The sequence below is a fragment of the Schistocerca cancellata genome, chromosome 1, assembly GCF_023864275.1.
Source record: "Schistocerca cancellata isolate TAMUIC-IGC-003103 chromosome 1, iqSchCanc2.1, whole genome shotgun sequence".
Lineage (NCBI taxonomy): Eukaryota > Metazoa > Arthropoda > Insecta > Orthoptera > Acrididae > Schistocerca > Schistocerca cancellata.
Window position 1 is genome coordinate 679,442,717 of NC_064626.1, and position 17,353 is coordinate 679,460,069.

General features: G+C 41.8%; 1 protein-coding gene across 1 annotated transcript in view; it reads left to right on the top strand.

Annotated features, from left to right (window-relative positions):
• LOC126093956 (facilitated trehalose transporter Tret1-like) overlaps positions 1-16,728 on the top strand; it is a 153,757-nt gene extending 137,029 nt beyond the window's left edge. The window contains exon 4 of the mRNA XM_049908762.1: positions 16,387-16,728. Coding sequence (XP_049764719.1) covers positions 16,387-16,728 — 342 coding nt within the window. The remainder of the gene's footprint in view (positions 1-16,386) is intronic.
• Positions 16,729-17,353: the final 625 nt, after the last annotated feature.

Here is a 17,353-nt window from a genome sequence, read left to right on the forward strand (position 1 = left end):
GGCAGAAAGGTGGAAGGAGTATATAGAGGGTTTATACAAGGGCGATGTACTTGAGGACAATATTATGGAAATGGAAGAGGATGTAGATGAAGACGAAATGGGAGATAAGATACTGCGTGAAGAGTTTGACAGAGCACTGAAAGACCTGAGTCGAAACTAGGCCCCGGGAGTAGACAACATTCCATTTGAACTACTGATGGCCTCGGGAGAGCCAGTCATGACAAAACTCTACCATCTGGTGAGCACGATGTATGAGACAGGCGAAATACCCTCAGACTTCAAGAAGAATATAATAATTCCAATCCCAAAGAAAGCAGGTGTTGACAGATGTGAAAATTACCGAACTATCAGTTTAATAAGTCACAGCTGCAAAATACTAACGCGAATTCTTTACAGACGAATGGAAAAACTGGTAGAAGGCGACCTCGGGGAAGATCAGTTTGGATTCCGTAGAAATGTTGGAACACGTGAGGCAATACTGACCTTACGACTTATCTTAGAAGAAAGATTAAGAAAAGGCAAACCTACGTTTCTAGCATTTGTCGACTTAGAGAAAGCTTTTGACAATGTTAACTGGAATACTCTCTTTCAAATTCTGAAGGTGGCAGGGGTAAAATACAGGGAGCGAAAGGTTATTTACAGTTTGTACAGAAACCAGATGGCAGTTATAAGAGTCGAGGGGCATGAAAGGGAAGCAGTGGTTGGGAAAGGAGTAAGACAGGGTTGTAGCCTCTCCCCGATGTTATTCAATCTGTATATTGAGCAAGCAGTAAAGGAAACAAAAGAAAAATTCGGAGTAGGTATTAAAATTCATGGAGAAGAAGTAAAAACTTTGAGGTTCGCCGATGACATTGTAATTCTGTCAGAGACAGCAAAGGACTTGGAAGAGCAGTTGAACGGAATGGACAGTGTCTTGAAAGGAGGATATAAGATGAACATCAACAAAAGCAAAACGAGGATAATGGAATGTAGTCAAATTAAGTCGGGTGATGCTGAGGGAATTAGATTAGGAAATGAGACACTTAAAGTAGTAAAGGAGTTTTGCTATTTAGGGAGTAAAATAACCGATGATGGTCGAAGTAGAGAGGATATAAAATGTAGACTGGCAATGGCAAGGAAAGCGTTTCTCAAGAAGAGAAATTTGTTAACATCGAGTATAGATTTAAGTGTCAGGAAGTCGTTTCTGAAAGTATTTGTATGGAGTGTAGCCATGTATGGAAGTGAAACATGGACGATAACTAGTTTGGACAAGAAGAGAATAGAAGCTTTCGAAATGTGGTGCTACAGACGAATGCTGAAGATAGATCATGTAACTAATGAGGAGGTATTGAATAGGATTGGGGAGAAGAGAAGTTTGTGGCACAACTTGACTAGAAGAAGGGATCGGTTGGTAGGACATGTTTTGAGGCATCAAGGGATCACAAATTTAGCATTGGAGGGCAGTGTGGAGGGTAAAAATCGTAGAGAGAGACCAAGAGATGAATACACTAAGCAGATTCAGAAGGATGTAGGTTGCAGTAGATACTGGGAGATGAAGAAGCTTGCACAGGTTAGAGTAGCATGGAGAGCTGCATCAAACCAGTCTCAGGACTGAAGACCACAACAACAACAACAATGAAATATCCAAGCACAACTCACAACCCACCCTCACAGCTTTATTTCCGCCAGTACCTCAACTCATACTTTCCAAAGTTCACAGAAGTTCTCTTGCATACCTTGCGGGACTAGCACTAAATGGTTCAAATGGTTCTGAGCACTATGGGACTTTACTTCTGAGGTCATCAGTCCCCTAGAACTTAGAACTACTTAAACCTAACTAACCTAAGGGCATCACACACATCCATGTCCGAGGCAGGATTCGAACCTGCGACCGTAGCGGTCGCTCGGTTCCAGACTGTAGCGCCTAGAACCGCTCGGCCACCCCGGGACTAGCACTCCTGAAATAAAACATATTGTTATTATTCTCGTGGGTATACTTTCTTTCAGGAATGCTAGGCCCGCAAGGAGAACTTCTGTGCAGTTTGGAAAGTAGGAGATGAGGTACTCGCCAAAATAACGTTATGAGGGGTCGTGAGTCTTACTTGCACTGCTCAGTCGATAGAGCGCTTGCTTGCGAAAGCTTAAGTTTGAGGGTTCGAGTCCAAGTCCGGCACACAGATTTAATATGCCAGGAACTTTCATACTAGCGCACTCGCAGCTGCAGAGTGATGATTCATTCTTCATTTTCATATTTCGTGTTTTACTTACAGCTGTTCTTACACGTAGCCAGTATTCACTCCCATGAAGTTCTAAATTAGCTTAATTTTTAAAAAATTATCACTCATTTTTGTCTACATTTTTCAACATATTATGAGTAGTGCAACTTATACGTATGAAATGGGTCTCTTTTTCTTCTAGATAGGCCTATTTATTAGTGTCTACGACAGTCCAAACAGCTAAAGGAAGATATTTGTACCAGTATTACCCTACCAACGATTGATTTTGGTTCCGACCAGACCTTTGCCCAAAAAATCACCACTTAAATTTTAGAGATCTCAACAGTGTACTGATTCAGTAGATGATGCAAATGGTGACGTGTGTATTGTTAGTTACATTCCTTTCATCCGCATTCCAAGGTATTATCTGCATAACCAAAATCATGTAAAATACCCTCTTAATACTTTATACCCTTTATAAAAGAAGGTTGTATACAAGGAAGAAGCCTGGAGATACTGACAGGTTTCAGATAGATTCTAAAATGGTACGACAGAGATTTAGGAACCAGATTTTAAATTGTAGGACATTTCCAGGGGCAGATGTGGACTCTGACCACAATCTATTGGTTATGAACTGTAGATTAAAACTAAAGAAACTGCAAAAAGGTGGGAATTTAAGGAGATGGGACCTGGATAAACTGAAAGAACCAGAGGTTGTACACAACTTCAGGAAGAGCAGTTGGGAACAATTGACAAGAATGGGGGAAAGAAATACAGTAGAAAAAGATTGGGTAGCTTTGAGAGATGAAATAGTGAAGGCAGCAGAGGATCAAGTAGGTAAAAAAACGAGGGCTAATAGAAATCCTTGGGTAACAGAAGAAATACTGAATTTAATTGATGAAAGGAGGAAATACAAAAACGCAGTAAATGACGCAGGCAAAAAGGAATACAAACGTCTCAAATATGAGATCGACAGGAAGTGCAAAATGGCTAAGCAGGGATACATCCTTACATTTGTCCCTTAATCAGGGGCCAAATGTAATGATGTAGAGGAGTATATCACTATAGGTAAGATAGATACTGCTTACAGGAAAATTAAAGAGACCTTTGGAGAAAAAAGAACCACTTGCACGAATATCAAGAGCTTAGATGGAAACCCAGTTCTAAGCAAAAAAGGGAAAGCAGAAAGGTGAGAGGAGTATATAGAGGGTCTATACAAGGGCGACGTTCTTGAGGATAATATTATGGAAATGTAAGAGGATGTAGATGAGGCTGAAATGGGAGATATGATGCTGTGTGAAGAGTTTGACAAAGTACTGAAAGACTTGTCGAAACAAGGCCCCGGGAGTAGACAACATTCCATGAGAACTACTGATAGCCTTGGGTGAGCCAGCCCTGACAAAACTCTACCATCTTGTCAGCGAGATGTATGAGACAGGCGAAATACCATTAGATTTCAAGAAGAATATAATTATTCGAATCCCAAAGAAAGCAGGTGTTGACAGATGTGAAAATTACCGAAGTATCAGTTTAATAAGCCACGGCTGCAAAATACTAACACGAATTCTTCACAGACGAATGGAAAAACTAGTAGAAGCCGACCTCGGGGAAGATCAGTTAGGATTCCGTGGAAATGTTGGAACACGTGAGGCAATACTGACCCTACGACTTATCTTAGAAGATAGATTAAGGAAAAGCAAACCTACGTTTCTAGCATTTGTAGACTTAGAGAAAGCTTTTGACAATGTTGACTGGAATACTCTTTCAAATTCTGAAGGTGGCAGGGGTAAAATACAGTGAGCGAAAGACCATTTACAATTTGTACAGAAACCAGATGGCAGTTATAAGAGTCGAGGGACATGAAAGGGAAGCAGTGTTTGGGAAGGGAGTGAGACACGGTTGTAGCCTCTCCCAGATGTTATTCAATCTGTATATTGAGCAAGCAGTAAAGGAAACAAAAGTAAAACTCGGAGTAGGAATTAAAATCCATGGAGAAGAAATTAAAACTTTGAGGTTCGCCGATGACATTGTAATTCTGTCAGAGACAGCAAAGGACCTGGAAGAGCAGCTGAACGGAATGGACAGTGTCTTGAAAGGAGGATATAAGATTAACATCAACAAAAGCAAAACGAGGATAATGGAATGTAGTCGAATTAAATCGGGTGATGCTCAGGGAAATGAGACGCTTAAAGTAGTAAATGAGTTTTGCTATTTGGGGAGCAAATTAACTAATGATGGTCGAAGTAGAGAGGATATAAAAAGTATACTGGCTATGGAAAGGAAAGCGTTTCTCAAGAAGAGAAATTTGTTAACATCGAATATAGATTTGTCAGGAAGTCTTTTCTGAAAGTATTTGTATGGAGTGTAGCCATGTATGGAACTGAAACGTGGACGATCAATAGTTTAGACAAAAAGAGAATAGAAGCTTTCGAAATGTGGTGCTACAGAAGAACGCTGAAGATTAGATGGGTAGATCACATAACTAATGAGGTGTTGAATAGGATTGGGGAGAAGTTTGTGGCACAACTTGACTAGAAGAAGGGATCGGTGGGTAGGACATGTTCTGAGGCATCAAGGGATCACAAATTTAGTATTGGAGGGCAGCGTGGAGGGTAAAAATCGTAGAGGGAGACCAAGAGATGAATACACCAAGCAGATTCAGAAGGATGTAGATTGCAGTAGGTACTGGGAGATGAAGAAGCTTGCGCAGGATAGAGTAGCATGTAGAGCTGCATCAAACCAGTCTCTGGACTGAAGGCCACAACAACAACCCTTTCGTACACTTTCCTTCAAATTTTGGGTAACGTATTTAATACGTAAATTTAAAAAAAGAGTAGATGATATCGGACGGAAGCCCTTCATTTATTAAAATTTCATTATTATTTATTTCCCTGTATTAGTTAACGGTTTCATATTTGTGTGTAGGCTCTTTAAGACTCTCGTTAATTTTCTGGGATATCCCTTATTTGCAAAAATATTTGCTTTAGTCTATGATGGCGCTTTTATTTTGTCTAATGTCTACCAGTTTCCGCAACAAGTACCATCACCAGGCCATCCGATGAACAAAATCATAACCGTACATATTAAAAATACACTTTATATTAAAAAAAAAACTTAGAAAATGCAGACTGCACCGTACCACTGGCACGCAGTCGTCACCCCTGCTTACCCAACTAGTTGCATCACATACCATTTGTTATTATCTATTACTTTTCTTTAGGCAGGTACCTCAGTCGCACAAAATTCCTGAAAGGACTACGTTCTGTCCCTTCGACTGTCTATTTTATAGTAATAATATTTTGGAAATTAGTGGTAAGTTCCTCCAGGACCAAACTGCTGAGGTCATCGGTCCCTAGGCTTACATACTACTTAATCTAACTTAAATTATATTAACAAATATTAACAACACACACACCCAGGGAAGATTCGAACCTACGATGTGGGGAGCCGCACGAACCGTGACAAGGCACCCTAGACGGCGCGGCTAGTAATTATAATCACACCCGAAAGAGGAGTAAGCTATCATTTCAGAAATGTTCGAAGACTTTCTATTTATATTATCAAACAGTTTTACTGAGTCTGCAAGGGAAGCAGATAAATTTTTGATAAGAAGGTGTATGAATTGAACATAATTTGTTCCAGCTAAAGCTTATTGCTCAAAACAGCGTATTTTCTGATCCAATTAGCACAAGACAATTGTTTAAGCTGAACAGTTGAAACTAAATCTGCATTTACATCTGCATGTAAACACACTTCCGTGTCTAGTAGAGGATTCATCTAACCACCTTCATACTAGTTCTCTATTATTCCACTCTCGAACAGCACGCCGAAAAAAAGGAGCCGTGCGATCTTTGGTTTCCTTTATTTCATTATGATAATCTATTCTCCACCTCAGATCCCATATCATACCCATGACGCTCTCCTCCCCCCCTCCCACTATTTCTCGATAATATAAAGCGTGCTGTTCTTCTTTGAACTTCCTCTAAGCAGTCGGTTAATCCCGGATTCTACACCGCCCAGCAGTACTCCAAAAGAAGACGGACAAGCTTAGTGTACGTAGTATCCTTAAGAGATCTGTTGCATCTTCGAAGTGTTTTGCCAATAAAGCGAAGTCCTTGGTTCGCATTCCCCACCTTGTTTTCTATGTGTTATTTCCAATTTAAATTCTTCGTAACTGTAATTGCTAGATATTTAACTGAATTTACGTAATTTGGATTTGACTGATTTATCGTGTAACCGAAGTTTAACAGATTCCTTTTAGCACTAATGCGAACGACCTTACACTTTTCATTATTTAGGGTCTATTGCTAATTTTATCACCATACAGATATCTTATCTAAGTCGTTTTGCAATTTATTACACGATAAACGACAATTTCATCCACAAACAATCTTCGACGGCTATTCTGATTGTCTCGTAAGTCGTTTATAAAGATAAGGAACAGCTTAGGGCTTATAGCACTACCGCCCGCATCTCGTGGTCGTGCGGTAGCGTTATCGCTTCCCACGCCCGGGTTCCCGGGTTCGATTCCCGGCGGGGTCAGGGATTTTCTCTGCCTCGTGATGGCTGGGTGTTGTGTGATGTCCTTAGGTTAGTTAGGTTTAAGTAGTTCTAAGTTCTAGGAGACTGATGACCATAGATGTTAAGTCCCATAGTGCTCAGAGCCATTTGAAGCCATTTTATAGCACTACCTTAGGGAACGCCAGAAATCAATTCTGTTTTACTCGATGACTTTCCATTAGCTACTACTAACTGTGACTTCTCTGACAGGAATGGTTCGAATGGCTCTGAGCACTATGTGACTTAACATCTGAGGTCATCAGTCCCCTAGAACTTAGAACTACTTAAACCTAACTATCCTAAGGACATCACACACATCCATGCCCGAGGCAGGATTCGAACCTGCGACCGTAGCGGTCGTGCGGTTCCAGACTGTAGCGCCTAGAACCGCTCGGCCACTGCAGCCGGCCTCTGACAGGAAATCACGAATCCAGTCGCATAACTGAGACGATATTCCATAAGCACGCAATTTTATTTCAAGCCGCTTTTGAGGTACTGTGTCAAAAGCCTTCTGGGAATCTAGAAATACCCAATCAATATGAAATCACATGTCGACAGGCCTCAACAATTCGTATGAGTTAAGAGCTAGTGTGTTTCACAAGAATAGTGTTTTCTAAATCCGTGTTGACTACGTATCAGTATACCGTTCTCTTCGAGGTATTTCATAACGTTCGAACACAATATATGTTCCCAAGTCCTCCTGCATATCGACGTTAATGATATGGTCCTTTCTTGAATATTGGTGTGACCTGAGTAGATTTCCAGTCCTTTGGTACAGATCTTTCGTCGACCGAGTCATTGTATATGATTAATTACTTTTGAATACATTAAGGGAGTGACAGTGATCAATATGTTACAAATATTTACTATCAAAAACAGTCTTTATCACAATTTATTTACTACGGTGACCGGTTTCGACCACTACTGTGGTCATCTTCACACCAATGAGTAAGAACCTCCCTCTGCTGGAGAATCACTACTCAATTCTCCAGCAGATTCTCCAGCAGAAGGAGGTTCTTACTCATTGGTGTGAAGATGACCACAGTAGTGGTCGAAACCGGTCACCGTAATAATGGATCAGCATACTCTGAAAGGAACCTAACTGGTACACAATCCTGACCGAGGATGACTACTTCTAAGTTACTCATGTTGCCAGCTGCTCTTGATTCGAATTCTAGAATATTTACTTCGTCTTCTTTGGCGAAAGAACTTCGGAAGGCTGTGAGGTGTGTTTAGTAATTCTGTCTTACAAGGGAACCTCCCCATAGCAGCCCCCTCAGATTTAGTTATAAGTTGGCACAGTGGATAGGCCTTGAAAAACTGAACACAGATCAATCGAGAAAACAGGAAGAAGTCGTGTGGAACTACGAAAAAAATAAGCAAAATATGCAAACTAAGTAGTCCACGCGTAAGATATGCAACATTAAGGACAGTGTAAGCTCAGGATCGCCGTGGCCCCGTGGTTAGAGTGAGCACCTGCAGAACAAGAGGTCCTTGGTTCAAGTCTTCCCTCGAGTGAATAGTTTACTTTTTTTATTTTCTCAAAGTTATGATCTGTCCGGTCGTTCATTGACGTCTGTGTTCACTGTAATAAGTTTAGTGTCTGTGTTTTGCGACCGCACCGTAAAACCGTGCGAATAGTAGACGAAAGGACGTGCCTCTCCAATGGAAACCGAGAACATTTGATCGCAAGGTCATAGGTCAACCGGTTCCTCCACAGGAAAACACGTCTGATATATTCTATACGACACTGGTGACGGCATGTGCATCACATGACAGGAATATGTTGTCGACCCACCTAACTTGTACACTTGGCGAATGGGTAAAAAGATTCTTCTACCTTGCCCGATTTAGGTTTTCTTCTGGATGTGATAATCACTCCCAAAAAAGTGATGAAAACATAAGAGTTTGTCACATAAACTGCAACAAATGAATGCAACAGTTTCACCGTCGCACAGTTTTCTCTATGCTCTGTCAAAACATATGTTTTTAACGTTTTCAAATTTTTCCGTGTGTATACCGTCAAATCCTGCATATGTCCAAGCAAATCTGAACATGTCCTGGAATTTTGGAAAGCGAAGTTGATTATGTGTGAGTGCCTGAACTTTGATAATTGTCTGAAAATAAAAAGTAAAACTTTTGACTCGAGGGAATACTTGATCCAAGGACCACTCGTTCCGCAGCTGCTCACGCTATCCACGGGACCACGGCGCTCCTGAGTTTACACTGTCCTTGATGTTGCCTATGTTGCACATGGACTACTCAGTTCATATATTTTGCTTATTTTTTTCGTAGTTCCACACAGCTTCTTCCTGATTTCTTGATTGATCTGTGTTCAGTTTTTAAGGCCTATCCACTGTGCCAACTTATAACTAAATCTAAGGAGGGTGCGATGGGGAGGTTCCCTTGTTAGTAGCACTGTCACCGATAATATTTCCATTGCTATCGCGCAGAGACCATATCCGTGATTGGTTCCCTTAACCACAGTTTTCTATAATGTTTCCTGGAGAAAGCTTGACTGGTAAATCAACAACGCTTGAAATACTGGAATGTTATTAATTAGTCAAAACAAAAGGTGCACCACATACACAGCTCTACAATACGGCAGTCGTTGTGTGATACTAAGAGGCACGTTTTTAATAATCAGATCTGAAGTAAAATTTTTTAGCTCTTTTTGACGAACGGAGGGCGTGAGTACATACACATCCCAACAAGTAGATCAGTAACTATAAAGAAGGCACTGATGAAAAAGAAATACAAATTTCCTCAGATATCGCATTTTACAGTAAATGTGTAAATACCTACTTGTAACATCGGTACAACTTCGCAGAAACCATTGGGTCAACCATTCAAATGTTCCTGGCCTTTCCGAAATGACAACCGTTGGCGCAAATAATTTTTTCCCAGCTCTTCATCGCTGTTGACTTGCGCGTTCTCGTCGCTGACTGACTGCCGTTCTCTGTACCGTAGCTCCACAGCGGTGCATTTCCTACCTACGGTTATGCGACAGGTTTGCTTCCTTGGACGTCTCTCCCCCTGACCTGCCCATATCATTAGCTTTTTCTGCCCGCTGTATTTGTATACAAGTGGATTTTTCTTTCGTCTTCTATTTGGTACACAATAAATATGTTTATGTAATTGTAGTTACCTCTCGAAATCCATTCTGTGCTTTGTCAATAATAATTTAAAAGTTGTTTTAAGCATGTTATTTACTTTTATTGATTTAACTTACATAGTCAGTTGAAATTACCCAGACCCCTGTAACTATTCCATACCTTTCTGAAACAAACTTAATATTTCTGACATTTTCCATGATTCAGGCATTTTATTTGTTTTGAAGCATAGATTGGCTGTGTGTACCCACCTCCTTTGTAGTGTTATGACTCCACAGTCAAATGTTTCTGTGTTTATTTTATCTGTTCCGTTTGTAGTTTTTTTTTAATTTCGCCTAAAGGGTTCTGCTGTCCGTGTACTGAATCATTTTATTATTTAGGTAAGTCTTCATGTTCTACCTGGTTCATAATCAGTATTTGGTTCACAAGGGGAAGAGAGATCATAGTGAATAGTTCCTTATAGTCAATGTGCTGATATGGATAGAGGACATGTGACTGTTGGTGTTGGTCCATCCATCGAGTGGACACACTTCCGTGCTATTTGAGTCAAGAAGCCAATTTTGCGGAATGGGTTTTATGGTTACACCAATAGAAAAGCTTACTGCTAAAAATCAGAGACATCACAGTGGAAGACGACGCAGGCAACCTTACTTCCTCCCACATCTTCAGTAATAAAGGTGACAGCTAAATGAGAGAAAACCCAGCTGTTACAGAAGTCAACTGACACATGTGTTCCCTGAGCACAGTGTGCGAATGGAGCAGATGACGGGGTATCACAAAAAGGATAGCAGGGTTCAATAACAGTTGAACCTCACGTATCCACCATCGTATATATAAGCTGGCTGGCGAAGTATATGTCGCTTATTATCCTTATAAACACACAGATGTCACAGAAGTCAGGTAATAGCGCTATGAATATACACAGATGGCGGCAGAATCGCTTAGCTGTAATTTGTACTCAGGTGATTCATGTGAAAAGATTTCCGACGTGATTATGGCCGCACGAGGGGAATTAACAAACTTTGAACGCGGAATGATAGTTGGAATAAGACGCGTGGGACATTCCGTTTCAGAAATTGTTAGGGAATTCAATATTCCGAGATCCATAATGTCAAGAATGTGCTGAGAATACCACATTTCACGTATTACCTCTCGCCACAGAAAACGCAGTGGCCGACGGCCTTCACTTAACGACCGAGAGCAGCGGCGTTTTCATAGATTTTTCAGTGCTAATAGAACAGCAACACTGCTTGAAATATTATGCTAATTAAATTGCTGTTTTTATGCAGCAATCCTAAGAGAGAAACACACATAGTCTTTAAGAAGTGTTATTCTATGATATTGCAGGTAAAATTGAATTACCTTAGATTTTTTAACGATTTTGTGTTCATCTGAGGTGTAATTCACGACCATCACCAGAAGGTGAAACTAAGCCTTCGAAGCGCGTCGCGATAGAAGGAAAAATACGACAGAGTTGCGAAATGGAAGGTAGATAATATTGCGCCTTACAAAAATAAATTATGGATTCAAAAGGCAGAAGCAGAGGATGTGCCAGGAAATATTGAACAAGAACGGAAAGTGAAAAACTTAGTGAATGATAAAATACTCTTACTATCCGCTACGTCGTAAGTTTCATGCAATCATCCTGAATCGATAACTTGGCACATTTTCGCTCCCACCTGTAAGGAACAAGACGTACGTTCCTGAAAAGAAATCTATAACTCCACGTTTTTTGACGTAGATATAATACAGAAAAGATTAAATACAGAAAACTAGGGAACGTCATTCATTTAAGACAGACTTGATTACTAATTACAAGTTGTGAAGTAAACAGCATTTTATTTTGTTCTTCGGTTTCCTTTCGTCGTCTCTCATACCCTTCAAAACACTAGGCCAGTATTAATAGTCGTACCTGCAAATGGCGGCTTAAATTCGGTAACAGCTGCTTCACTCCTCCACTATCGCCTGGTTGCGACTTGGGCTCCATGCACTATTCTGCTTACCAATTATAACCGAGGCCTCCCTGCAAGTACACCCAGTGGCAAAAGGCGCTGCCTGAGGCGCTGATACGGGCACCACAATTGTATGATTTCTGTGTAGGACGTATTAATATTATCCGTAATAGCGGCCGCTTGGGACGCAAGGCTGATACAGGTACTTAAGTGCGAGATTTGAATAAAAAGCGTGTCACAGGTAGTAGTGAAAACTGAAACGTGTGAAAGTGACGAGAGAAAAAATGGGGGAGTGGGGCGGCAAATGATAGATCGCTTGTAAGAAATAATGTTCTCCAACCGGCCCTGCAGCTACATAGAAATCAGGCGTATGCCACGGATACTGTCTCGTTCTCGTAACACACCACTGGTTCTCGGTCTCCACTTACGCAACGTCTCAGGGTCTCTGTCTCTGGATTACTAGTTCTATTGCCGTCATCGCTCGTGCATTGCCTTGTTGTTGATTTTCTTGTTCCCACTCGCCGATCAGCCGTTGACGGCGCCCGATCGGTCGGCCCAGCCTCATCGGATTTCTCTCTCGTCATTTTCGACATTCACTCGAATCTCAAAAAATGTCTCTGAGCACTGTGGGTCTTAACTTCTGACGTCGTTAGTTTAGTCCCCTAGAACTTCGAACTACTTAAACCTAACTAACCTAAGGACATCACACACATCCATGCCCGCGGCAGGATTCGAAACTTTGACCGTAGCGGTCGCACGGTTCCAGACTGTAGCGCCTAGAACCACTCGGCCACCCCGGCCGGCTCACTCGAATCTAACAATAAGGTACAATGTTAGGTTAGTGCTATGATAACAATGCTCGTGAAACTCTTGAAACAGTAACAGCTACAACTGCAGCAGCAATTGACACTACAGTTTCAAAAACAGCAAAAACATCAGCAACGAAATGAGTTCCTCCATAAAGATGGGTTGTCTAGGTTGATGGGTGATGCGCCTACTTCCAGAGAGGGACTACTACTTCTCTAATTCGGCATATGACATTTTGCATTTTGGGTTCACACAACTGGACATTTACGTCTCCAATTGAAGATCCAGCATATGACATTTTGCATTCTGGGTTCGCATAGCCGACAACTGGACATCTACGTCTCCAATTGAAGATCCAGCATATGACATTTTGCATTCTGGGTTCGCATAGCTGATATCTCAACGGCGACTTAAAATCTTGTGTATTAATAATCCAGAAGCGATACGATTGAGCAGGCTGTTTGTGGTAATGACATGAAATCGTTGTGAATGTTGTTGTTGTGGTCTTCAGTCCTGAGACTGGTTTGATGCAGCTCTCCATGCTACTATATCCTGTGCAAGCTTCATCTCCCACTTCTTACTGCAACCTACGTCCTTCTGAATCTGCTTAGTGTATTCATCTCGTGGTCTCCCTCTATGATTTTTATCCTCCACACTACCCTCCAATGCTAAATTTGTGATCCCTTGATGCCTCAGAACATGTCCTACCAACCGGTCCCTTCTTCTAGTCAAGTTGTGCCACAAACTCCTCTTCTCCCCAATTCTATTCAATACCTCTTTATTAGTTATGTGATCTACCCATCTAATCTTCAGCATTCTTCTGTAGCACCACATTTCGAAAGCTTCTATTCTCTTCTTGTCCGAACTACTTATCGTCCATGTTTCACTTCCATACATGGCTACACTCCATACAAATACTTTCAGAAACGACTTCCTGACACTTAAATCTATACTCGATGTTAACAAATTTCTCTTCTTCAGAGACGCTTTTCTTGCCATTGGCTCTCTACTTCGACCATCATCAGTTATTTTGCTCCCCAAATAGCAAAACTCCTTTACTACTTTAAATGTCTCATTACCTAATCTAATTCCCTCAGCATCACCAGACTTAATTCGACTACATTCCATTATCCTCGTTTTGCTTTTGTTGATGTTCATCTTGCCTTTCAAGGCACTGTCCATTCCATTCACCTGCTCTTCCAAGTCCTTTGCTGTCTCTGACAGAATTACAATGTCATCGGCGAACCTCAAAGTTTTTATTTCTTCTCCATGGATTTTAATACCTACTCCGAACTTTTCTTTTGTTTCCTTTACTGCTTGCTCAATATACAGATTGAATAACATCGGGGAGACGCTACAACCCTGTCTCACTCCCTTCCCAACCACTGCTTCCCTTTCATGCCCCTCAACTCTTATAACGGCAATTTGGTTTATATACAAATTGTAAACAGCCTTTCGCTCCCTGTATTTTACCCCTGCCACCTTCAGAATTTGAAAGAGCGTATTCCAGCAACATTGTCAAAAGCTTTCTCTAAGTCTATAAATGCTAGAAACTTTGGTTTGTCTTTCCTTAATCTTTCTTCTAAGATAAGTCGTAAGGTCAGTATTGCCTCACGTGTTCCAATATTTCTACGGAATCCAAACTAATCTTCCCCAAGGTTGGCTTCTACTAGTTTTCCATTCGTCTGTAAAGAATTCGCGTTAGTATTTTGCAGCTGTGGCTTATTAAACTGATTGTTCGGTAATTTTCACATGTGTCAACACCTGTTTCTTTGGGATTGGAATTATTACATTCTTCTTGAATTCTGATGGTATTTCGCCTGTTGCGAATAATAATCTGAAAGTAACTTGCACATTTCATCGAATTTGAGGGCAACTGGATTCGAGAGAAGGGCCGCTTCTGAAGCATCAATTGCACATAGAGTGTGCCCCAACCCCTCCTCATAATAAAAGCAGCGATCACCTCCCAGGCAGAGAGCCACCCGCCCGCGTTTCTGCCATTTGATGATGCCAGAGAGGATTAGGACACGTATTTTCAGCTGCTGAAACGGCACTTCATCGTCTTTCAGACCACTGACCACAGTCAACAACGATCGCTGTCTTGGGTGTACCTCTTGCTTAAAATGTTAGCCCTTCTCTCAAATCCAATTGCCCTCAAATTCGAGGAGATGTGCAAGTTACTTTCGGATTATTATTCGCAACGATTTCATGTTGTTCCATGGCGACTCGAATTTCGTCACTACCACAAACGGCCTGGTCAATCTTATCGCGTCTGCGTTATTTATTTTAAAAATTTTAAGTCGCCGATGAGATATCAGTTGTGCGAACCCAGAATGCAAAGTGTCATATGCCGAATCTTAAATTAGAGACGTAGTTGTCCAGTTGTACGAACCAAGAATGCAAAATGTCATATGCCGAAATAGAGACGTAGGTGTCCAGTTGGCTCCCTCTATTGAAGAGCTTCACCAAATGTAATATCGGACAGTGGACATCAATTCATGGCCACGAATTTCACGTAGCCCTGGACATCAAACTGCATAAAACACATTTTTAGTCCGCCATTACACCTATCCTGAAACAGCAAAGTGGAGTGTGTGGTGCGAACATTTAAGTAGCAAACGTTTAAATCAGTAGGACCTACCACCAACAACAGTAGCGCTCACGCTGTTCCTGAGCTCGTTCAGGGCCGCCCCCATCCAGGATCATAGCCCAGCAGAGCTGCTTCTTGGGAGACACCTGCAAACACTCCATCTCCTGGCCACAAGGCCCCAGGAAACTCGGCCACCGCACTCAGGGCAATACACATTAGAAACAGCAGTGTGGGCACAGTGGTACAGAGCAAAGAACACGTGGAAACCAGCAACTCCCATGAGTGATGCATCACATCAGTCAACACACACAAGGGTAGAGTGTCATCATACAAATCAGCTCCATCCACATCTACCAATTGCACCAGCACCAGAGATACACGCTGAACTAGAAATACTATCATTCCTAGTCCCACTGCTTATAGATGTAACTTGTGGCCAAGAAAACCTGTAGCAGTTTCGGTGGACATAGACATGGAGGGCTCCAGGCGGCCCTCCACAACAACAGTAAACGACACGCATATTGCCATAACTCAGCATGATGCAGTTCCTCACACCAACAGTCCCCCTTCACAAACACAATGCTTCCAGCCATATGCACTCATTTCAGGTGGATAGATCTGCTATCGCAGTCCAGCGACTTTGAAAGCCCACCAGAAAGCAAGGAACTGGGCCTCCGCTCCTAGGTAGACCTGTTACATCCGTGAGCACTAGCGGAGCGGACCGCGTCGTCACACACCATTCTGTTAGCCAATTAGAACTGGTGGCCGTGCAACGAGACAGGCCTCAGAGGTGTATTCACTTCGCTATTGTCTCATTGCAACACAACGTTGGTTCTTGATCTCAGGTGCGGTCTCTCCGAATTACTCGTTGGACTTTGTGTATCTGTTTGATATCCCAACTTGTCCGTTTCCTCATTGTTGTCTTTTTCTGCCGTTGACGGCAAGTGACCAGTCAGTCTACCATCATGGGGTTTCTCTTGAGTCGTTCCCGATGTTCGTCGACACTCTGTAAAAGAGTTTATTACCACCTCCACCACGTGGTGCTGTTAATACCCCATCTAAGTGCGTCGTGTTAACAATATCGACGTTACGTACCCTACATTTCTACTGTTACTGATACAGCGACATACCACTGGACTCTCTTGTAAATGTCTGTACTTCTGTTGCAGGTCTCCTTCACGTTCGGCGCAGGTTCAGTCCTCTACCCGATAATAGGCGAGATATACCACGTCTCTGTGAAGGGCGCCGCCACGTCCATCAACACGACAGTGATAGCGCTGTACGGTTTCTTCCTGAAGAAGATGTTCCAGGTGGTGTCGGACAGCGTGGGCGCCTACTGGTCCTTCTGGGCCTTCTCCGTGCTGTGTGTGTGCGGCGCTGTGTACACCTACTTCCTGCTGCCCGAGACCAAGGGCAAGACGTTCGCGCAGATCAACCAGGAAATGGACGCTCGATTCGGCGGAAGTAGTCGACAACTTACTGCTGATCTCGGAAATGTGGAATCAAAGTGAGATGCAGAGATTTTGAACTTACCTGAGAACATCGTCATGTGCCGCTGAAGATCTTAGATGTCTCCAAGACATGCAGCCGTGATCTTCATTCTGTGAATGAAACAATGTAATACCTCATGCACTAGTGAGAGATCTGAACCTTGTAGTGGAAACTCACTAATATTTGCTAACCATTTTAAAAATATTTGTAGTCTCTGTGTATGACCACGTATTTAGTTTTTATTTTCGATTTTTAGAGCGCTTTGACATCCAAAAGTAACTGTAGAGTAGAGTTTGTCACCCAGATCTGAATAATAATAATAAATCGTACGTGACTCTGCTATGAAAACATTCATATTGCCTCACCATTGATACTTATATGCACCTTAATGTACAAACAATGTGTAACAATCACAAAGAAGTACCTCTGTAGACCAACACATGGTACAGTACTAAATCGTATTAAAGGTTTCTGCTCCTTTCGAGCCTTGTATAAATCTCTGAGTAATCTGGATCAATGTTGGTTGCAACAAAATTTTTCTGAGAATGGGAGTTCTGGCATTTCCAATTCTCATGACGAAATTGTATGGGTAAAAATTTTGATTCGAAGGCAGTTCACTGGAAACGGACACGATTTCAATAAATA